Below are 24,639 nucleotides of genomic sequence, written 5' to 3' on the forward strand. Positions count from 1 at the left end.
TTCCTACTCCCGCGTTTTGTGGACCGAAGTGCAGTCTTCGGTCTGTTTCATGACTTTACTTCTGATTTTATTAGTTTGCATTGCGTTTGGTTTTTGTTTTTTTCTATCCTTTTGCATACCCTGTGGTTTATTCGAGTCCAGCATTTTCCCACTTTGCAGGCAATTCTGACAGGTGTAATGGGCAACCCATTAGTCATACTAGCATCCGTATGTTTACAATATGGTTATTACAATATGCTCACTTAATGTTCGAGGCCTAAACAGCCCTCATAAAAGATCTTATATGTGGAAAGAGGCGGTCACAGCTAAATGTGAGGTGTTTTGTGCCCAGGAGACGCACTTATTGTAGAAAGACTCCCACAGACTGTCTCATCGGCTCTTTCCATATGTGGTCCAATCTAATTTCTTGAAAAAAAAGAGAGGGGTGATGTTAGCTATCAAGGCGTCTGTTGCTTTCTCCTCGACTTATCTAGAACTTCACCCTGCAGGTCGATGCATCATACAAGTGGGCACCATAAATAATGTTTTATATACTATAGCCGTCATTTATGCTCCAAACCAAGCACAGACTAGATTTATCAAAAAATTATTAACTAGAATCAATAAGGTTAAACAGGGCCATGTAATCCTATGTGGGGATTTTAATTGTGTTTTTGCTAATTCTCTGGACTCTTCCACCCCAACCTCCAGGGGGCTGCCTGTGCTCCCCCCCTTAGCCTTTCGGGAGGACCTATATGACATATGGAGGGTTCTTCATGCATGTGAGAAGGACTATACCTTTTCACAGGTACATCACTCCTACTCCCGGATAAACCTATTCTTGGTTAGCAGGTCTCTCCTTAATATTGTCAACTCATCAGAAATACGTATAACTTGGTCGGATCACGCCCCCATAAAGATGTCTATTCGGGAAGAATCTGAGTGCCCCCTTTACTCCCTGTGGAAGATGAACCCCTTTATTCTAAAAAAACCCCATTTAGTGGCACAAACAAAAGTGGCTCTCAAAGAATACTTTGAGCTCAATGCGGACTCGGTCACTAATTACTTCCATGTATGGAATGCCCATAAAGCGTTTATCAGGGGCCACTTTATTAAAATAGGCCATATCCTTAAAAAGCAAAGAGAAAAACGCTTATCAGATCTTACAGCATCGATCAGTTCACTGGAATACATGAATAAAAGAGACCCATCCTCTGCCCAAATGTGTAAACTACGTGATCTTCAACTGGAATTGTGGGAATTACTCTTACACAATTATGAAAAAAATCTTATGATCACCAAATCCCATTACTACTCCCAAAATAATAAAGCGGGTAAACTGCTAGCATCCAGAGTGAAAGTTAAAACTTCTAAAAACAGTCAGTGAAATATTTTACCTCACAAAATGAATCCTCTGTGATCCCCTGCTGTAATGTCAGTATTGTCTTTTGCTTCCTCCCCTGCCCAGGAGATGTGGTATGCTCTGTACACGGTCAGACACAGACAATTTTTAAAATGAACTTTTGTTCATGGGAAAATCCCATTAATGTGACTGGCTTACTCTGCCTGTAGACAAGTCGCGCATCTGCCACCGGGATCAGTCGAATTATTCACTGAGCCTGCGTGGAATTCGCGGAGGCGCAGTGCAACGGTGTTCCGCTAGTGGTACCGCGCAAGAGGCTACATGTGAGTCTGAGTGTGCGAGTGTGACTGTGAGTGAGAATGTGAGTGTGAGAGTGTGTGTGTGAGTGTGGTGCGTACGTCGTATAGAGTGTGGGTGTTTGTGTGTGTGTGGTGCTACGGTGTTCCGCTGGTGGTACCACGCAATAGGTTGGTACCAGCAGCAGTTTCCATATTGAGGCACCCATCACTTGAGTGTCCCAATATGGCAGTCAGTGAACTTCCCTTGGAATTCTGGGATACGGCGACATCTGAACAAAACAGGAAATGAAGACATTACAAGACGATCATAAATAGACTAGATGGAGGCCCGATGGTATCGCATCGGGAGGGCGGTAATGTCACGATGGGGGCAGGTTTTGCAGCGTTGAGAATCTCTCCCCCCATGTGATCACCCACCTATCCACTCTCTCTTTCCCCATGTGCTGACTTTTCCCGTCTGTGCTCTCTTCTTTGACCTGTCTACCCCATGTGCTATCCCCTTTGTCTGCTGTCTCTCCTTCCTTTGCTGTGTTCTCCCCTCATGTGCTTTCCCATTTGAGCTGTCTTCCCCCTGTGCTCTGTCTCTCTCACCCCTGTGTCTGACTGTGTACAGAACATACCACAGCTCCTGGGCAGGGGAGGAAGCAAAATACAATACTGACATTACAGCAGGAGATTGCAGAGGATACATTTTGTGAGGTAAAATATTGTTTAAAAACAGTCAGTGGAATATTTTACCTCTCAAAATGAATCATCTGTGATCCCCAGCTGTAATGTCAGTATTGTCTTTTGCTTCCTTCCCTGCCCAGGAGATGTGGTATGCTCTGTACATGGTCAGACACAGACAATTTTTAAAATGGTTCGTGGGAAAACCCCTTTAATGTGACCGGCTTCAAGACACGTCGCGCAGTGCGACGGTGTTTTGCTAGCGGTACCGCGCAAGTGGCTGCGTGAGTGTGCATCACGATCCATGTTTGGATCTGTGTGAGAGTCTGGATTTCCTGATATAAACATTTGTCCTTTCAGGCCATCGGGGGGTTAATGTCAGTTTTTGCCCCCGGTGGCCGCTGGTGTTACTACAACTGTAGTTGGTTGGCTGCTGGATTTTCCCCCCCCGGTGGCCGCTGGTGTTACTACACGTTTAATTAGCCAGCAGGTGGGGACCACCCCCCCTCCTTCCTATAAAAGGTCGTCAGGTGCTCCAGATCACTGTTGGTAATACTGGTCATTTGCTAACCATCCTTGGTGAAGACTGGACCTACCTGGTGGAGAGGGGGTTCAGCTTATTTGGAGCAGTGGTGATGCTGCTGGATGCTGATCAGGTGCCGTACTCTGCTGCCTCAGGAGCATTAGCAGCAGAGAAAGCTAAGTTGTTGTTTTTCCCTGTCCGTTATTTTTCCTTGTGTTTTACTAGTACAGCGGTGAGGACCAGTGTCCGCACTTGCCAGTTCCCTTGTAAGGGATAGGTTCATGGCAAGTGAGGGACTTAGGTATCCTGGTCGGCGACAGGTTGAAAGAACCTGTATAGGGAACGTGAGGAGAGTCAGGGCTCTTCCTTAGGAGAGTGCAGGAGGTGTCCACTTCCCCGTTCCCTATTATAGGGCCCACCGTTGTAATTGTTTCCCCGGTGTCCCCTTGTCTGTCTTGTGGTTTTGTGACCGACCGATCGTCGGGTCGCGTCACGCAGAGCCAGACATACTGTGACAATACCGTGACAGTGTGAGTCTGAGTGTGTGACTCTGAGTGTGTGAGTGTGATTGTGAGCGAGTGTATGAGGAAACAGGAAATGAAAACATTACAAGGCAATTATATAAATATTGATTGTGGGCATTCAAGCATATTTTTATACACTTTGGTAGTGTGTTTCTTTTAAATTTTTAATGGCATTATTTGTATTATATTAAAAACATCCTTAAATCTTGCAGTTTTCTTTTTGTCTCATTCTGTTCTGTAAAGATCACTCTTCTATAGCCAAATGATTACCATTACAGGCAGGATTACTATGAAAGGCATATTATAAAGATTATGGGAGTATATCACCTCCTCCTCCTTGCATTGTGACTTCTGCACAGGTAACAGAGCATGTACCAAAAATATCTTCCATTCAACTTAATAATCTCCAGACACCAGTTTTCCACATCTACATAGCTGATGTAAAGCATATGGTTGACTGAGCAGAACAACAGCTTATATAAAATGCCATTTTCCCCACCTATACCCCCCCCCACCCCAAAAAAAAAAAATTCTACAGAAGACAAAATTTAAAAAATCTATACTCTAAACTTGACCAGTATAAAAAAATATTTTATTGGCATGTGGTTTTATCTAGGAAAAATGGATGAAATGTTCCTTTTACAGCAAAGAACAAAAAAGAAACAAACTAGGACAAATGTATAATATAAATATGATTCCAACATTAAAATGTACAAATGATGAAGGAAAAGGATTTTATCTGCATCTGCCACAATACTTGGCATAATCACTTATAACGGATTAGTAATAGGTAAATACCATATGTGTCCTGTAGTATTGTATTGTAGCCATAACATGACACACGTTACATCTCACCTTTTCTTCTGTCCAGACAAATATTTGGTTCCAGAGTCTGGCCTCTAGGAAGCTTTCTACCTGGAAGACAATATACATATCAATACTCCATTGAAATTAGAGTCATCTCATTTACCTCATCCCTCTGTCTGTAGATGACAATCCTTTCAGGAAATTTCAGGTCACAGAAAAGGAAGAGATAATATTCTCTCTTCTTCGCGTTAGATATATGAAACTTATGGCTCATGCAGACGATCATAATCATCGTACATGTAAGTGCAATGGCCGGTGCCACTGCATGGTGACCCCTTCTCCCTCCACGCAGGGACTCCAGCTTACTCACTGCCCCACCTCTGAGTTGTGGTTCCCCGGTGTGCTCCTGCTTCTTCCTGGTGTGTGCGCATGCTCGCTCTCCCTTTCTCTTTTAGGGGCAGTGCATGCAAAAAGTAAATACCTTCAGTTTGTTGTTGAGAGGCATTTAGTATAATTAGTACACCTGTAAGATGGCTCTCAGCCAATTCCTGGCAGTCATCCTGTATAAAAGACTCCCCTCCCTTAGGGAGTCGCCAAGCAACGAGCTGAGGCATTAAGTAGTTTGCCTTCTACCAGTTCAGTTGTGAGGTCCCCTGGTCCTGGTGTGGCCAGTGTCCTGAACCCGAATCCTTGGTCACAGTGTGGTCAGTGTCCTGAACCTGAATCCCTGGTCCCAGTGTGGCCAGTGCCTGAACGTTGTCCCCTGGTCCTGTTGCGGCCAAAACCTGAATCCGAATTCCCCTGGTTCCAGTGCAGCCAGTCCTGAATCTGAAGTCCCCTGGCCCCATATGGATAGTCCTGGTCCCGAAGTCTGCGTCACCTGCAGTACCAGGATCTAAGGGCTCATACTCACTTGCGAGAGACTCGCACGATTCTCGTGCGAGTCTGTCGCATGAAAACCTGGCACTGCCGCTGGGACTCGGACCGGAGCGTGCGGCTGCATAGAAATACATGTAGCCACACGCTCCGGTCCGAGTGCCGGCGGCAGTGAGAATGACAATGAGTATGGCCCTAAGGGTGGTACCTGGCAGCTACCTGCAGCCCAGTCTGTGTCTCCATCATCAGAAACTCCAGTGAACAACTGGTAGCCGCTTAGCTACGCCCCTTCCTAGGGAGGCCTGGCCCTGTGGCACAGTGGGTCCACAAATCCACATGCGTCACCACCTCGATGACATTGTAGTCTCCAGACCAGATTGAGGTAGTCATCTAACAAAGGTACAGGCGATTCTGGAGGTTTTGAGAAAGGCAGGGTTTACCATAAATCCCCAAAAATGTGCCATGGGGAAGGAAGCCACCAAGTACTTAGGCTACATTGTTGGTAGAGGCAAAATCAAGTCACAAGTAAACAAGGTCGAGGCAATCCAGAAGTGGCCGCAATCCCTTTCCAAGAAGCAGGTGAGAGCTTTTCTTGGAACTGTGAGTTATTACCACCGGTTTATCCCAAATTTCACCATAACTGCTGCACCACTGACGGATCTCCTAAAAGGCACCAAATCAATATTGGCCTAATGGATGTCTGAAACAGAAATGGCATTCCAAGAGCTGAAGCTGGTCCTATGAAAACAGCCGCTCCTGGTCTCAATAAAGAATTCGTGGTCCAGAGAAATGCTTCAGAAGTCGGATTGGGAGCCATTCTGCCTCAATAGAAAAATGGTGAAGAACATCCCATCCTGTATCTGAGTCGGAAGCTCTCTTCCTGCGAGAAAAACTATGCCATTGTCAAGAAAGCATGCTTAGCCATTAAATGGGCCATTGATTCGCTGGAGCACTACCTACTAGATCGTAGGTTTAACTAGTGTCAGACCATGCACCTCTAAGATGGTTAAGAGAAAAGAAGGGTATGGGTATGTTCACACTGGGCGTTTTTGCTGCGTTCTTTTGCTGCATTTTTTTATGCGAATTTTCAGCTGCTTTTTACAGTACCAGCAAAGCCTACGAGATTTCAGAAATCTCATGCAGACACATAGGTTTTTTGTGTCATCAGGATTTTGTGCTTTGCTGCTTTTTTTGGGCATAGAGCATGTCACTTCTTTCAGCGTTTTTGCAGCATTTTTCACCCATTGGCTTGAATGGATGTTGAAAAACGCTGCAAAAACGCAGGTATCATTATTTGCAGCGTTTTTTTCTGCAGAAAAGTCATGGATATTAGCATGGTCAAAGAAACCCAAAAAACGCACCAAAAAAAACACACAAAAAATGCACTTAAACCTGCGTTTTTGTTGCAGCTACTTTCCTGCCAAGAAAAGAAATCAGGTTTTGCTGCAGAAAAAAAGCAGCAAAAACGCCCAGTGTGAACTTACCCTATGAATGCACAGGTGACTAGGTGTTTCTTAGGCCTCCAGGACTTCAGTTTCCACCTAGAACATAGACCCAGGAAGTTACACGGTAACACTGATGCCCTCTCCAGACTTCCTGGTGTCTGAAGGTGCCAAAACCCCTGACTTTGGGCGGGGGGGGGGGGTTGTGACAGAGTCACTGGCAATGTATGTGAGGGGAGATATGTATTACAAAGATTTCTATCTTCCATGATGTGAAACACAGAAGTTTCTCTCTAGTATGTGATGTGCTGAGGGGTTAATCAACCATGACAGGTTTTTTTTGTGAGTAGTTGCAAGAGATGGGTAGGATGACTACTCACCATATCTCCACCTCAAGGGTGTGGTTCGGCAGATTAAATGTCCGGCCACTGAGTTTTTTGTCTGTGTGTCTGGAGGCAAGAGCTCCAGGTAAGTGTTTATATACAACTGGGCTGAACTCTGTACTCTGTTGTACCCTGATCCCCGCAGGCATATGGACTGTGCTATATATTTGGTTTCTTTTCCTGTTCCAGAAGGGACAGATTTTTATATTGAACCCTGCACTGGTTTAGGCCGTGTTCTAAACAAACGAGCAGAAGAAACATTCCTGTGTCTACCTCTATGAGCAGCCAAGTGAGTAGCATTACCACAGCAGGCTTAAGTCATTGTTATCAGCAACATGAAAGTGAAATTATATTCTTCATGCAGCCGCTCGCTTACAGTCATCGGGGCGGTCATGGTCACTGCTGACTATACAGTAATAGCTCTATGATCAATCCTCCTCTGCACCTTGTCTGATAGTTTACTCTGTGCACATAAGCTGCACACATATGCTGCAGAGTAAGCTGTCAGTCATGGGGAATAATCACAGCATACTCACTGTGTAGTGAGCACTAACCGTTACTGTGATCAGTAGACTAAAGGCTTTGGTTCTACAGTAAGTTATGTGACTCCTTATTGTTTGCACAGGCAAAGTCCCATACAAATCAGTGTCTGTGACTATATCCAAGAGCAAGAAAAATGCAGCACTCTTGCTCTTAGATATTAATTTTTCTACAAGTATTTTCCTTGAAAGCACCATACCAACCATGTCTACACCTGCCAGGTGTCGTTGACTCAGAGATAATCTGCTCCACCTGTAAGTAGGCTGCTCTTCGTGCCGTTCTGCTCTTTCTACAATTGCTTCCTTTGTCTGTGTCTATGCTATGCCTGTTTAGAGTGAAGGATTTACATGACTATGCTCTCCCCTTTATTTTTCTGATCTGAATGATCCTGAGAGTGGGACCTCTCCTGATAAATCATCTGTGGCTTTTTTTGAAGGGAACCTGTCACCTGTTTTGTCCGCTATAAGATACGGCCGCTGCCTTTCAGGGCTTATCTGCAGCATTCTATAATGCAGTAGATAAGCCCCCAGTCTGACTTGAAAGATAAGAAAAATAACTTTTATTATACTTACCCGGGGGGGCGGTCCGGTCCAATGGGTGTCGCAGGTCTGGGTCAGGTGCCTCCCATCTTCTTGCCACGCTGCCCTGCTGCTTGCTTCATTGCTCCCCGGCATCGCGCTCCTGCGCAGGGGTACTTCTCTGCCCTTTTGAGGGCAGAGCAAAGTACTGCAGTGCAGAGGCGCTGGGCCTCTCCGACCTTTCCAGTCACCTGTGCACTGCAGTACTTTGCTCTCTCATCAACAGGGCAGAGATGTACGCCTGTGCAGGAGCGCGATGCCGGGAAGTGATGAAGCAAGCAGGGGGGGGCAGCGTCGCAAGAAGATGGGAGGCGCTGAACCAGGACCTGCGACACCCATCAGACCGGACCGGACTGCCCCCCCCCCCCAGGTGACTATAATAAAAGTTATTTTTCTTCTCTTTCAGGTCGGATCGGGGGCTTATCTACAGCATTAGCATTATAGAATGCTGTAGATAAGCCCTGAAAGGCAGTGGCCACATCTTATAGCGGCCAAAACAGCTGATAGGTTCCCTTTAAGTCTGGGCAAATCCCTTTAAGTATTTTGAAAGGAAGAGAAAAAATATAGCCTACCTTTGATAAATAGAAAAAGGGCCCACATTCACTGTCATACAGTCTTCTTCCTGCATGGTACATTAATAGACTATAATCAAAGAGGGGACCTGGGATCTCTCTGCCATTTATCTGTGATGAGAAAACTGTATTAAAGTCTTAGGTTAGGGCTACATAACAACATACAGCTCTGGCAAAAATTAAGAGACCACTGCACAGTTTTATAAAAATCAGCTTCTCTACATGTCTGACAGCCATTGCATTCCAGTGTCAGGTGAATTTCAACCAGAGTACACCTCATTCTACTTAAAGTGCTTCTGATTAGGTGATCACCTGAACCAAATCTTATTTAACGAATAAAAAAAACCCTGCTGTGGTGTTCACAATCCTCTTACAATAGGACAAGCTGAATGGCAAAAAAGTGCTAGTAATATCCCAAAAGTAAAAGGAATGAAAAATAACTTTTAACCATGCCAAAGGAGTGGAAAAGAAAAGTCTTGAGTGAGGAAAAGAAGGGCTCAATTCTGGCTTTACTAGCAGAGGGACACAGTGAGCATCATGTTGCCTCCATCCTTAAAATTTCTAAGACAGCAGTCCATTACAACAAGGTCAAGCAGCAGACATTGGGAACAACAAAGCTACAGACCTGCATTGGGCGAAAACGACTCCCCACTGACAGGGATGACCATCATCTTATTCAAATGTCACTAAGCAACTGCAGGATGACATCAAGTGACCTACAAAAGGAATGGCAAATGGCAGCTGGGGGGTGAAGTGCACAGCAAGAACAGTTCGTAACAGGCTCCTAGAGGCAGGGCTCAAGTCATGTAAAGCTAGAAAAAAAGTCTTTAATAAATGAGAAGCAAAGGAGAGTCAGGCTGAAGTTTTCCAAAGACCATAAGGATTGGACCATAGAAGGATGAAGTAAGGTAATCTTCTCTGATGAGTCTAATTTTCAGCTTTGCCCAACACCTGGTAGTCTAATGGTTAGATAGAGACATGGAGAGGCATACAAGCCACAGTGTCTTGCACCCACTGTGAAATTTGGTGGCGGATTGGTGATGATCTGGGGATGCTTCAGCAAGGCTGGAATTGGGCAGGTTAATCTTTGCGAAGGACGTATGAATCAAGCCGCATACAAGGTTATCCTGGAAAAACAGTTAATTCCTTCTGCTCAGGCAATGTTCCCCAACTCTGAGGACTGGTTTTTCCAGTGGGACAATGCGCCATTCCACACAACTAGGTCAGTCAATGTGTGGATGAAGGACCACCACATCAAATCGCTGTCATAGCCAGCCCAATCTCCAGACCTGAACCCCATTGAAATCCTCTGGAATGTAATCAAGAAGATGATGGATAGTCACAAGCCATCAAATAAAGAAGAACTGCTTAAAGTTTTGCACCAGGAGTGGCATAACGTTACCCAAAAGCAGTTTGAAAGACTGATAGCAAGCATGGCAAGACGCATGAAAGCTGTGATTAAAAATCATGGTTATTCCACAAAATATTGTTTTCTGAACTCTTCCTGAGTTAAAACATTAGTATTGTTGTTTCTAAATTATTATGAACTTGTTTTCTTAGCGGTATTTGAGGCCTGCGAGCCCTGCATTGTTTGTTATTTTGGCCATTTCTCATTTTCTGAAAATAAATACAAAATGTAGTGCAGGAACCACATAACAGGTCATCTATATATTATACTGTGCGGGAGCTAAACAACAGATCAGCTATACGCTGTACTGTGGGGGAGCCAAACAGCAGATAAGCTATACACTGTACTGTGCAGAAGCCAAATAACAGATCATCTATACAGTGTACTGTGCAGTTTATACTCAAAGCCAAACAAATAAATTGATGGCACAAGGAGTGTATAGAAAAATAACATAAATTTTATTCACAAAGAAATACATAAAATCATGTCAATGTGCATATATAAATGCCTCAAAAAACAAACTAGAGAAAAAATTCAGCAAGATTGGACACAAAAAACTACAATAAATGAAATAAACGCTACATCAGCGATAGCTGATAGCTATAGCTGCAATTGCGATAGCTGCAATATAGTATAGATTAGCCAATGATCCAAAAAGTACAATCATCATATGGAATACTATAAAGACAAAAATTACCACTATTTGTACGCTGGCAGCAATGCCTAAAATACATAGAGTGCTTTTCCCAACCACTTGCTAAGCCATCGATATTAGAGAAGCCATGAAAAAAGTGCAGCAGCAGCAGCAGCTTGGTCACACTACAGGTATTACTACGTTCATATGCACTTTTTTCATGGCTTCTCTAATATCGATGGCTTAGCAAGTGGTTGGGAAAAGCACTCTATGTATTTTAGGCATTGCTGCCAGCGTACAAATAGTGGTAATTTTTGTCTTTATAGTATTCCATATGATGATTGTACTTTTTGGATCATTGGCTAATCTATACTATATTGCAGCTATCGCTGGATGTACCATGTAGCGTTTATTTTATATATTGTAGTTTTTTGTGTCCAATCTTGCTGAATTTTTTCTCTAGTTTGTTTTTTGAGGCATTTATATATGCACATTGACATGATTTTATGTATTTCCTTGTGAATAAAATTTGTTATTTTTCTATACACTCCTTGTGCAATCAATTTATTTGTTTGGCTTTGAGTAAATACAGTTTCATACAGAGTGAGACCTACAACAGGTCAGCTATACAATGTACTGTGCGGGAGCCAAACAACAGCGCATCTATGCATTGTACGGTGCAGGGGCCACACAACAGGTCAGGCTAGTTTCACACTAGCGTTTTGGAGCGCAGCGACGGCCTGCGCATGGCCGCTGCTAAGCCCCGCCCCCCGCCGCGCCCCGCCGGTAGCTCCGCCCACCGGCGCATGACGCTGCATGCGCCCTGCGTCCCCTATCTTTATCACAGGGGGCGCAGGCCGTGCGCAGTATGCGTTTGGTGGCGCATGCGTCCTTTTGACGGTGCGCCGACCTGCGCCAAACGCAACCTGCTGCATTTTGGTTGCGTCGGCGCACCGTCAAAAAGGCGCATGCGCCGTCAAACGCATACTGCGCACGGCCTGCGCCCCCTGAGATAAAGATAGGGGACGCAGGGCGCATGCAGCGTCATGCGCCGGTGGGCGGAGCTACCGGCGGGGGCACGGCAGGGGGCGGGGCTTAGCGGCGGCCGTGCGCAGGCCGTCGCTGCGCTCCAAAACGCTAGTGTGAAACTAGCCTCAGCTATACACTTTACTGTGCAGGAGCCACACAATAGGTCAGCTATACACTTTACTGTGCAGGAGCCACACAACTGGTCAGCTATACATTGTACTGTGCAGGAGACACACAACAGGTCAGCTCCATATGATATTGTACAGAGGGCACTTAACAAAAATAGTACATGATGTTGTGTCGCAGTTGAAAAATATGTGTGCATTATTGCTATAATGTTTCTACCTTACATCCTGTCAATATTATAGTAAGATTTTACACTTTGTATATTTAGTTTGGCTCTTTTTTTTAAATAACATGGTATATTAAAAGCCAAACCCTTATAAAACCTGCTACTTTATTATGATGCATTGCAGGTAATGACATATATATATTTACTTGCATTCACAGTGATTATGAATTACAGTTAGCAACACCACACAGAAGGTAATGCCTACTCCAGAACATATCAGGGGCTAGATTCAGGAGCAAGATTGTTATATTACCAGCATATTGTGCTCCACCATATTCCAAGCCCTTGGTCTAAGCATTAACACAGGGGCCTCAGAGATTGGAGGTAAACCTGCAAATTAGAAGTAAAACATGGTATATATAAATAAAACTGCACAATTATTCTGATTCATTTTACTGCAGCAACTTAGTGTGCATTTCATCTTTATTACCTGGTATCTTGTCATGGACAACTTGGTAGATATTAAAAATCCCTTTGATCTGATTGTAAAATGTTGGACAGTTTCCATCATCAAAATCCACCTGTGGTTAAAAATGAGTTACAACTGTAATGAGCGCAATTTATAACAGCAGAATCCTATTGTCAGTGATGTTGGAATCACATTGCATAATCTATGGTGTTTGTGGTCAATAAATATAATGTATTTAGTAGTTACATAGATCATACCGTATAAAGACTAAAGCCCCATTCACATGCCAGATTTTTTTCGTAAGTATTGTTTTTTTGAGTGAATGGCTCTGTGATGAAAACAGACAGCATATGTCCATGCTGGATCCGGTATGCTGCCTGTTTTTCACCAACCAATGGTAAGAGAAGTTGGGGGAAAACTAACAATTTTTTTCTCAAATGAGGTAAACTAGTGACATACGGATCAAAAATGGATGAAAATCTGAACGAGCACAGTGATGAAAACCAGACTATGACAATGCATATATCAAAAAAAATGAATCTGGCCTAATTGGTGCTTGTTTATTGGCCTGTTTATAGGGGCAGGCAGACTAGGCATTTGCATTATACTCTATGGGGGACTTCATGATAATCTATGAGTGGGCTGCATTATACTCTATGGGGGGCATAGTGATACTCTATCGAGGACTATGAGGTGCATTATGCTATATGGGGGCTACATTATACTGTATCGAGGACTATGGTGAATGCATTATACTGGGACTATGGTATGCATTATACTATGGGGAATGCATTGTACTATATGGAGGATTATGGTGGTGCATTATACCATATGGAGGACTATAGGGAGTGCATTATACTGCATGTAGGACTATGGGGGTGCATTATATTATATGGAGGACTATGGGGTGTGCATTATACAAAATGGAGAACTATAGGGAGTGTATTACACTATATGGAGGACTATGGGGAGTATTTTATACTATATGGAGGACTATGGGGAGTGTATATACTACATGGAGGGCTATGGGGAGTGTATTATACTATATGGAGGGTCTGGGGAATGTATTATACTATATGGAGGGCTATGAAGAGTGTATTATATTATATAAAGGGCTATGAAGAGTGTATTATATTATATGAATGGCTATGGAGAGTGTATTATACTATATGGAGGACTATGGGAAGTGTATTGTACTAAATGGAGGCCAATGGGGAGTGTATTATACTATATGGAGTGTTACGGGGGAAATTATACTATATGGAGTGTTATGGTACACATTAAACTATATGGAGGATTACGGGGTGTGTATTATACAATATAGAGGACTGTGGGGTATATTATACTATGTGGAGGACTATGGGATGTATTATACTAAACAAGCAAAATGTTGCCTATTCATTGAGTGATTGGATTGCTTTTGCTGGAACAAAAATCATTGTTCACAGCAGCACATCGTCCGGTGTAAACTGTAGATGTGCTGCTGATAACATGATACTGTATGTGGACAGATTGATCTATTGATGATTGCTCTGTTCTCATCATTGTTCCTCAGCCAGTGTAAAGAGGCCTGGAATCAAGCGTCGTATGACTTCAATATTGTCTATTACATTTGTTTAATGGCCTGAATAAATAGCGCTTGGAGTTGCACCTATTTGTGAAAAATAATACTATTCTGGAAATACCCCTTTAATATGATAATTCTGCCCCCCTATGGTATCATGCTATAGGTAACATATTCTTGATTTATTTGGGATGATGGGTTATAAATATTGATGATTTTCATTACTGCATAAACAATCCACTTGCCTGATGAATGAGCATTGTGCTCGTTCGTCAGGTAATTGACATCCGATTGTCATTCGCTGATTATCTGGTTACCTAAAGGGACCATTAAATTATTGCACATGTAAGCTAGCAATTGACTCTATCAAAAAACTTGTGTTATTATCTGGCTGGTATCTCATATTGATAAAATGTTTACTTTATACCTGTACGCTACAGCAAAGCTGATTCACCAAGAGTTTCAGGAGTTAAAGGTTCCAACCTCCAAGACCCAGCCCTTTATATATAAAGTAACACCAGGTCCTTTAGCCCATTGTATACCTGTATTCCTTGAGCTGTGGACATCAATGCTCTATGGAATCGCTCTGTTTGGCAGGGTGCAGTATCTCCAATATCCACGTGTCTGTTCTGAAGTCTGCGGGGAACAGCTGCTACTCTCCAGGTTGTGTCATTTCTAATATGCACAGTGTCCAGTGAAAAGTCAGGATAACTATTATTTAAGTCAAGCTCAACTTTTCGTGATGTTCGATTCCACAAAATCTATAAATATATGAAAAACATTACATTCTACAGAATTCTTTGAGTGATAAGAGGACTAAGACTAGGTTATTACTCATAGCTTTGCACCTACACCTGAGTAGAGTATTAGCCTGCAATACAAATGTGTGGTTACCCAAAGTGTGTGTTTGTTTATATGTAAATGAGAACATTTCCTGCTTAATGAATGAATGCATTAGGTGAAGCCAGGGACAGTGAGTGCTGATGTAATGTGTTTGTTATGATGTAAATAAAATAATTTACTAGAACTGGGTTAATAGAATATTGGCTTGATCTCAATTAACATGATTGTACTGGTAATTATGATAAGCATTATTATGCAAATATGATTTACATGAATTTGATGTGTTTGATAACTGTGTATAAGTCCATACATACAGCTCTGGCAAAAATTAAGAGTCCACCACATCATTCTCCAGACTTGAACCCCATTGAAAATCTCTGGAATGTAATCAAAAGGAAGATGGATAGTCACAAGCCATCAAATAAAGAACTGCTTACATTTTTGTACCAGGAGTGGCATAAGGTCACCCAAAAGCAGTGTGAAAGACTGGTCGAAACCATGCCAAGACGCATGACAGCTGTGATTAAAAATCATGGTTATTCCACAAAATATTGATTTGAGAACTCTTCCTGAGTTAAAACATTAGTATTGTTGTTTCTAAATGATTATGAACTTGTTTTCTTTGCATTATTTGAGGTCTGAAAGCACTGTTGTTTTTTTTGTTTTTTTTTTAATTTTGACCATTTTTCTTTGTCAGAAAAAAATACAAAATGTATTGCTTGGGAATTCAGAGACATGTCAGAAGTTTATAGAAAACAACAACAATTTACATTTTCCTCAAAAATATACCTAGAAAGAGAAAAATTAGACAAACTGAACACTTTAAAGTGGTCTCTTAACTTTTGCCAGATCTGTATAAGGGGTGAAGGGGTGGAGAAACAAGCCACCAGGACTGTGAATGTATTATGGACTGAGTTATCTTGGACAAGTTAATCTATCTTGGACTGTTGCTTTGGACTGCGTTAGCTCTGCCAAGACTTTGGAACTTTCTCAAGTGTGATTTTGAATTTCATTTCCCTACAGTGCAGGCTGTATCTGCAAAATGTCCAATTGAGCACCGAGACCGAGCCCAGATGCTGCTAAACTCTCACCAGGGTGAATCCTCATAACTGTCAGCTGATGACAAGCGAGGGGACAACTAATCCTAGAAGCTTTTGCCTAAAACCAAATTACGTATAACGTGAGGCCCTGAACAGCGGCAGCAATAGAAAATGAAGGGACTCTATGTTCAGCCATGGACACCTGTACTCCCCTCACCCATTGCTTTGGAGAAATGAGGGGTTAATGTCATAAAGGGCAGGGACAGATTACTCTTTAGAGTCTGTTCTTTTGCTATCCAGGGAAAGTAGTGAAGTCACCTTGGCATTTAGGCTTTGGTGTTGAGGCATAATAATCCCCTTGCTTCCCTGCACCAGAGACCCATTTAGATTTGTGGTCTAAGAAGAACTGAAGAAAGAAGACTTCTACAAAGACATTTGATTTTTCAGTACCTGTTGGTCCAATGTTTTTTTTTTTTGTTTGTTTTTTCCCTTTTGGTCCAATGTTTGTTTTGCTTTTTTTTCCTTTTAAGCCCAGGTTGTTGTTTTTTTTTACCAAAGTGGTTTTCTATTGGTAGCAAATAAATAAATATATATAGGGAGCAATTCAATAAATGCTAAAGGTTTAGAAAGAATTAGAATCATAGAATCGAAGAGTTGGGAGGGACCTCCTGGGCCATCTGGTCCAACCCCCTGCTCAAAGCAGGATTCGCTAAATCATCCCAGACAGATATCTGTCCAGCCTCTGTTTGAAGACTTCTGTTGAAGGAGAACTCACCACCTCTCGTGGCAGCCTGTTCCACTCATTGATCACACTGTCAAAAAGTTTTTTTCTAATATCTAATCTGTGTCTCCTCCCATTCAGTTTCATCCCATTGCTTCTAGTCTTTCCTTGTGCAAATGAGAATAAAGATGATCCTTCTGCAATGTGACAGCCCTTGAGATATTTGTAGACAGTTATTAAGTCTCCTCTCAGTCTTCTCTTTTGCAGGCTAAACATTCCCAAATCCTGCAACCTTTCCTCATAAGACAGGGTTTGCAGACCGGTCACCATTCTGGTCGCTCTTTTCTGAACTTGCTCCAGTTTGTTGATGTCTTTTTTAATATGTGGTGCCCAAAACTGGACACAGTATTCCAGATGAGGTCTGACCAAAGAGGAGTGTGGCGCCCCTGAGGGTTCAGTCACCACAGAGGTACTGCACCTTCTCCTGAGGTGTGGTGCCCCACTATCCAGGTTAAGGTGGAGACATCTGACCACACTCCAACACCTGCACCCCACACCACAAAGTAGTGTAGCAAAGCACCTTCGGCGGTTCCCTGCTTGGAGTGTAGCATAGCACCCCTTGGTGGCTCCCTGCTTGGAACACGAAACGTGCTGAGAGGTGGGTGGAGTTTAGTATATATAAAAGAGCGGGAAGAGTTAAGTCAGTGGTTCAGTCATTCATTCAGTCAGTGAGTGAGGATGTAGAAGGACAGAGTGTGAGACAGAGAAGATCCCCGGGAGAGGGATGGGAGAAGGAAGTGCTGCAGCAGGCTACAGTGATCTGGGTCTGCTGGCACAGGAAAGAGACAAAAAAGGAAGCTTGATTCTCCAGAAGAAAGAAGGATTAGCACGGAACGTAAGGAGAATAGAGGAACTAAGGATCAGGGTTGGAAGAGAGAACCCTTCCCAAGTTCACAGCGCAAGGCCGGGGTCCGGTCCCCGAGGTTGTATGGATACTAATGGTCCTGCAGCAGACACCAGAGGAATAGACGTAGTGACCGCTTTATTCCCACACAAGACTTGGGGGCACAACAGCAACATAATAGTGAGCCGGGACATAGTAGCAAGGAGTCCCCGAAGCAGGCTACAGCTGTCTGCCGTACAAGTAGAGTTCATAGGAACATCTGACAGGAGGAACTCCAGTGTAACTCAGTACTAGGAGTACTTAATTCAAAGGCGCTATAAGAGGAGATGTTCAGAAAAGGCACATATGTTGGCGGAGTGTTGGAAAGGAGTACTTCACCTTGCCTGGAAGTTGGCTGAGCTCCTGACCCGGAGGACACGTCACAGATGTGGGCACCTGTATCTGCAACAGACTGTGAGTAAAGCTTTGGAACTACATGCCCTGGTGTCCTCCACTTATTCCTGCGCCAACCTGCCCAGCACTGCTACATCTCTTGCACCCGACACTACACCATCTACGTGTCACTTCACCTACTCTGCCCTGGGACTACAGCCCTGCCTGTGGAGGGCTATAACATCATTGCTGCACTACACCATTTGTCCCAGAGGATCTGTCTGCAGCGTCGGCTTACATCTCTATTGCCGAACACCACATGTGGTGTCACGAATCACTTATAAACTTTCATCACCATAAGCACACTGCAACAACTCCTTTTACAATGGCGCCCAGGGCCACGGGCCGGGTCCCAGCTGCCGTGACATCTCCCATTGAGGCTCATTGGGCCCGGTACCGAGTACCCCACAGCCCTGGGAGGGCGACCCAGGAGTAGAGGGCAATAATGACTTCACGTGATCTAGACTGTATGCTTCTGTTAATACATCTTAGAATTGCATTTGCCTTTTTTGCTGCTGCATCACACTGTTGACTCATATTCAGTCTGTGATCTATTAGTATACCCAAGTCTTTTTCACATGTGCTGTTGCTTAGCCCTATTCCTCCCATTCTGTATATGCTTTTTTCATTTTAGTTGCCCAGATGTAGTACTTTGCATTTTTCCCTGTTAAAAAACCATTCTGTTAGTTGCTGCCCACTGCTCCAGTTTATTTATATCTTTTTGAATCTTCTCTCTCTTCTCTAGTGTTAGCTATCCCTCTAAGCTTTGTGTCATCAGCAAATTTAATCAGTTTACCCTCAATTCCTTCATCTAAATCGTTGATAAAGATGTTGAACAATAGTATAGTATTAGTATAGTTTAGTGGCAGGTTAATTAATTAAAGTGGTTGAAACCAGGGGTGGATTGTAGTAAGAGTTATTTTTAATGGTTTCAACACTCCAATTAATTATAATACTAATTATTGATCAAACAGTTAGACATATACATATATATGCTGCTCAAAAAAATAAAGGGAACACTAAACAATACAATGTATTCCATGGAGTTCGCAGAAGGTCATTGAAGTTTACATTTCCAAACAGATGACCCGCCTAATTTAGGAATGTAACTGACCAGTGATTTGTTATTAGTAAAGGTCATTTGTTGTTAGAAACTGGCCATTTATATGTTATTAGTAAATGCATTTGTTGTTAGTAACTGACCAGTTATATGTTACTAGATGGTGGCCCGATTCTAACGCATCGGGTATTCTACAATATGGCCAGCGAGAGACCGACGTTCAAAAGAAGGTCCAGGATGATCCACCATGATCGGCGATCTCACAGCGGGGGCCTGGTCGCTGCTACGTGTCACACTGAGGCTAAGTACCCACGTTGCAGAAATGCTGCAGAAATTTCCGCAGCATTTCCGCAACTCCCGCTGCCAGAAAAACGCATGCGAATTCGCATGCGTTTTCCCACGAAAAACATGCGTTTTTCACGCGATTTTCACATGCGGAATTCAAGCGCATTACCAGCGATTTGAAGCATCGCTTGGAATGTGATTAACAGTTGGTCATACTTGTCAAGCATAGTGTTTGACAATTGTGATCAACTTTTTACTATTGATGCTGCCTATGCCACATCAATAGTAGAAGATAGAATGTAAAAAATAAATTAAAAAAAAAGGTTATTCTCATCTTCCGACGGTCCCCAATCTCCTCTCCACGCTCCCGGCATCTTCCGGTCACAGTAATGCTTAGAGAGTGCGACGTCATCAGTGGTCTTTCGCGCAAAGCATTAGATGCCGGGCGCGTGGTGAGAGGAGGGAAAGAGTCTGGGGTCCGTCAGAAGGTGAGTATATCACTATTTTTTATTTTAATTCTAATTTTTACAGGTTTATGGTATCCAGGGCCGGGACGCTGGGTACCATCCTCACATTGAGCGCTGTGTCGGTCATCTCCCGGCTGCGTCGCCGCTGACCTCCGTGCGGCAGGAGATGACCCACGGCAACCATCGGGAGATCAGCGGCTAGCGCCGCAGATCTCCAGACGGTAGCGGTGGCATGCATCGTTCGAATTCTGCGCCAATTCGTGGCCAGACTGCGCCTGTCGCTGATTGGTCGCGGCCGGCCGCGACCAATCAGCAACGCGGGATTTCCATTACAAACAGACAGACAGACAGAATTAGATGATTATATAGTAGATTAGTAAATGACCAGTTATTTGTTGTCAGTAACTGATCAGTTTAAGGAGGTTTCTCCCTGGCACTCCAATGAAGATCAAACTTTTTAACTGAGATACATTGGATGCTTTAGGATATAAAAGACAATCAAACTCTTGGGAGGGGGGACATATAGTACACACAGAGATTGGAGATGTGACCTGCAGAGACACAGATGGATGGACTTTCTACCTTTAATAATGTAATGTATGGAATGCTTGTTTTGATGCACATGTACAGTATTTATTGCTTATACCGTTTATTATTTAATCTTATCATTTATTAAGTAAATCAATATAGTTTTACGCAATTCTTGTGTGAGCATTTTCTTATTCATTACAATCCTTTGAATCCGTTACAATAGAAGGGCTAGATTTGGGTTTCTGTCAGATTCTATGAAAAACAGGATTCCAATGGGAACCAAAAGAGATATTTATGGTACTTCAGTATTGTTGACAGACACTGGCCTCCATCCTGGCATCATTTGTACTTTTCAGATATGCACAGAAATGTGTCGACCACGTTATGTGCATGTCTGCAAAAGATGAATACTGACAGTACAGAGGACAGACAGTGTAAAAATGTCTCCGTCAGCTTTATTGACATGAATGCTTCTGTTAGGGCTATGTCGGTGTTCCCATTTGAATCCTGTCTTTCGAAGAATCTAACAGAAACCATGATCATGTGCTCAATTTCTGTGGGCTATTCAGCATCTGAGAAGGACCACCCTGTCTAATATGTATCTCCATTCACTTCACTCCTTCCAGATAGTACCATCATGTATCAGATTGTGGACTTAGATTGATGCAAGTTCCACCACGGTGCAGGGTCTTGAGAATCCATCAATAACAGCAGAGTATGGATTCCTAGCTTGTGATTCCCATAATAAGCACCGATTGATAGTGTCTGTGCTATAGGAGCCAGGAATAGAGCTAAAGATCAGTTCCAGGAGAGCAGATTTTATGCAATAGTATTAGGAATGAGACTTCAGCAGACAGGACAAAGTGCGGACTGAGACAGCTGAAAAGCTGAACACAGTGGCCCATGGGCCTCCCCCACCCACATCTTGATGTCATTGCTATCTGTATCCTCTGGATGTAGATAGCGGGGAATACAATGGTGGAGGATGGAGATTCTGGCTTCTTACACCATTCAGTGTGCGGAACTAAGACAACAGATGTGATGACATCACATCTTCCGTACAGAACCTCAGTGCACACAGCAAAGACCAGAGCACCGGAAGCGCAAGAGCAAGGTGAGTGTTTTTTTTATACGTGTGAATGTGTGTGAGTGTGGGCTCATACTTTATAAAGGGGGTTTATACTGTATATAGATGCACTCCTGCACTAATCCGTACCTACCACTCACGACTCCAAGACTTCTCCCGCACTGCGCCAATCCTGTGGAATGCTCTACCCCACAACTTGCACAGTTTTAGGCACTCCCTCAAAACACATTTGTTCAGAGCGGCCTATCACGTTCCCTAATCAAAGTCATTTTATGTGTAAGTGTGTATGTAGCCCATTCACTATCTCTATCTATCCCCCACTCTCTCAAGATGGCTGGACCATCATTGTAAATACACACCTGTACTTTGTATCTCCCCCACCTCATTGTAGATTGTAAGCTCTCTCAAGAAGGGTTGTTTTATTTTGCTTTAATTATTGTATTGTTAACGTTGCTAATTATGGCTGTTGTGTTTGAAACTGTTAAACTGTAAAGCGCTGCGGAATATGTTGGCGCTATATAAATAAAGATAATTTTTATATAGGGGCTGTATTTGTGGGTTCATACGGTACAGTTTGGGAGATCATACTGGATATAGGAGGGGCTGTGTGGGGGATGCCACTATATAGGAGGGCTATGTGTGGTATCATCAGTTTTATAGAGGGGCCTTGTGGAGGATCATACTGTTTATAGAGACGCTATGTAGAGGGGGCCTGTGAAAACCATCATCCCATGTGTGAGGGACTGGGAGGACTATTATACCATGAGTGGAGCACTTTCAGGACCATCATAGCATGTGTAGGAAAGGCTGTGAGGCCCATCATAATGTGTGTGGAAGGTTGTGAGCACCATGGAATTGTCTGTGGGGTGCTTTGGAAGCCATTTTTGTGTGTGTGTGGGGGGGCTGTGAGGAAAATTGTAATGTGTGTGGGGGGCTGTGAGGTCTAGGACACTGCAGAACCATCATACCATGTTGTGGAGCTGTGTGGGGCATGATACTGTGTGTGGGATGGCTGTGAAGACATCATACTGTTTGGGGGGCTGTGGAAACATAACACTGTGTGGGGTGGGGTTGTGTGGACATCTTACTGTGTGAAGGAGAGCTGTTGATCAAGGTACATGGTCTTAATTACAGGACCATATGATTTATAAACTTTAGAAAAAGCAGTAATTTATATAGTTTTGATTAGCTGGTAATGGTAAGATACATATTACAATCAGCCCTATTGTAACATGTATCAGCTGTAGCAGCTCATATTAAATGATACAATTAATATATAATAAATACAGTATGTTAAAACAGTCAGGGTCTCTCATGTGACCCCTCAAGAAAATGAATTATCAAGCTGTGGAGTAAAGTAGTAGTAGCACTACGAACACCAGCAGTAGTATTCAGAGGTTGCGGAAGGAGTGTAGTCCAGAATAGCCAGGATTAAGAAACAGAAGCAGCACTACAGGTACCAGATGTAGTATCCAGGAGTCAAGAACAATAGGAATATCAATAGTAAAAGAGAACAGAGGGAAGCATGCAGTAATCATCAGTAGTGTTCAGCCGCAAAAGTATCTCTATACAGTGCTGTGCAAGTTAATTGGGACAAACCATTTTTTTAAGTAAAATCGTATGTTGGTTATCAGTCAGTGATTCGAACCAGTTTTAACTGCGTTGAACAGGTGTGAGTGCCTGTTCAAAGCAGTTAAAATTGGTTTTAATCTCTGACTGGTAACCAACTTATGATTTTACCTAAAAAAATGCTTTGTCCTAATTAATTTGCACAGCACTGTAGGTTGCCGGACCCAACGTCATCAGAAGGATAAGACAACAAAATGGTTAGAAGTGAGGACAGAATGCACATCTCAGCTGCTGCAGTTCCTTGTTTTTAAAAGGAAGAGAAAGCTTCACATAGTCAACATCTCACAATTAGGGATGGCCAAAGCCGAACGGTAAAATTTGGGGTCTATACCGGACACCGAGTGTCCGTGCATGGACCCAAAACAAGGACTTCAATCAGAAAGCCATGTTACTGTTCGGGTTCAGCAGCCTGAACAAAAGCGTATTGAAAGGCTGCAGCACAGCCAATCAACAAACTTTTCTGGTGTGGGCACTTCCGGCTCCATCACAGTCATGCCAAGTATTGGCATGGCTGTGGTTGAACGGCGCAATATATATAATAAAAAAAATTCTAAAAAAAAAAAAAAACGACATGAGGTTCCCTCTATTCTTCTTAGGAACGGCGGAAAGCACTAAATAAAAATATAAATAAAGTGCGTTCGCCGCTCGGGGTCCACCGTGCGGTAGGTGGTATAACCGCTGCTAGACGGTGGCAGAGCAATATGGCGGAGGTGCGCACGGGGTTAGCCTTCACCCTGGTGCGCAAAGCAATCGCTGTTTAGTCACAGAGATGGCAAAAACATAAAGTACTGAGCCTGTTAGGGTCACAAGAGCTCAGAGCAATAACACACAAGGTAAGCGGTCACAGGAATAGCCCAAGATGGCGGCACTAAGTCCTTCTAGACCTACCGTGTGTGTCCGAGTATATAGCGTCGCAGCTGCGAACGCTCAAGTGGGCTGCTACTGCAGCGCGGCGTGAATACTGCCGCTCAACGACACCGCTATGGCGAAGGTGCAATGTTGGATGCTAGCAGCTGAATATGGAGCAATAGCGCGCGGCACTGGTAGTAACTCAATCCCTCACACAAGCGTATTATCAAAGGGAAGGAGTTTCAAATGAGTCATTCACCAGATCATGCATCCATCAAACATTCACTCAGCAGCAAGTATGTCTATACTAGCACATGGCGGAACAGCCATGCGCGCCTTTTATAGCAGCCGGGACCTTCCGCACGCCTCCAGCCAGATCTCTGAGATGGACAAATGAGATTTGGAGCAGGACATGAGCACATGACTGGGAGATCGTCCCATGAGCATGCTCAGTAAGAGGACAGAAGGACTTAGCCTCATGAGAGATTTGCTGCAAGGCAATCTCCTCTGCAATCTCTTCTGCAGTGAATAAAGAGCAGGAGACTGCAGAATGTGAGGGTCTGGATTCCTGCATAGCGACCGCAGAAACCTGACTCCTAACAATTCTTGATAACAAGCACAGGTAAAACAGACAACTGTGGGCTGCAGCCCTCAGTTGTCTGCTTTATTTTGGCTAGTTATGAACAATATAGGGATCCCCACGCTGTTTTTTTTAAAATTATTTAAATAACTAATTAAAATCGGCATGGGGACCCCCCTGTTTTTGATAATTAGCCAAGGTAAAGCAGACAATTGAGGGCTGGTATTCTCTGGCTGGGAAGGTCCATAAATATTTGTCCCTTT

The 24,639-nt window shown here is 43.4% G+C and overlaps 1 protein-coding gene across 1 annotated transcript in view; it reads right to left on the reverse strand.

Moving 5' to 3' along the window:
* LOC141086244 (uncharacterized) overlaps positions 1–24,639 on the reverse strand; it is a 66,917-nt gene that overhangs the window by 37,324 nt on the left and 4,954 nt on the right. The window contains exons 3-7 of the mRNA XM_073572117.1: positions 14,491–14,709; positions 12,406–12,496; positions 12,229–12,305; positions 8,553–8,663; positions 4,210–4,269 (exon numbers count right to left, since the gene is read on the reverse strand). Coding sequence (XP_073428218.1) covers positions 4,210–4,269; positions 8,553–8,663; positions 12,229–12,305; positions 12,406–12,496; positions 14,491–14,709 — 558 coding nt within the window. The remainder of the gene's footprint in view (positions 1–4,209; positions 4,270–8,552; positions 8,664–12,228; positions 12,306–12,405; positions 12,497–14,490; positions 14,710–24,639) is intronic.

Source organism: Dendrobates tinctorius, unplaced genomic scaffold, assembly GCF_039654945.1.
Source record: "Dendrobates tinctorius isolate UK_male_01 unplaced genomic scaffold, ASM3965494v1 ptg000030l, whole genome shotgun sequence".
Taxonomy (NCBI): Eukaryota; Metazoa; Chordata; class Amphibia; order Anura; family Dendrobatidae; genus Dendrobates; species Dendrobates tinctorius.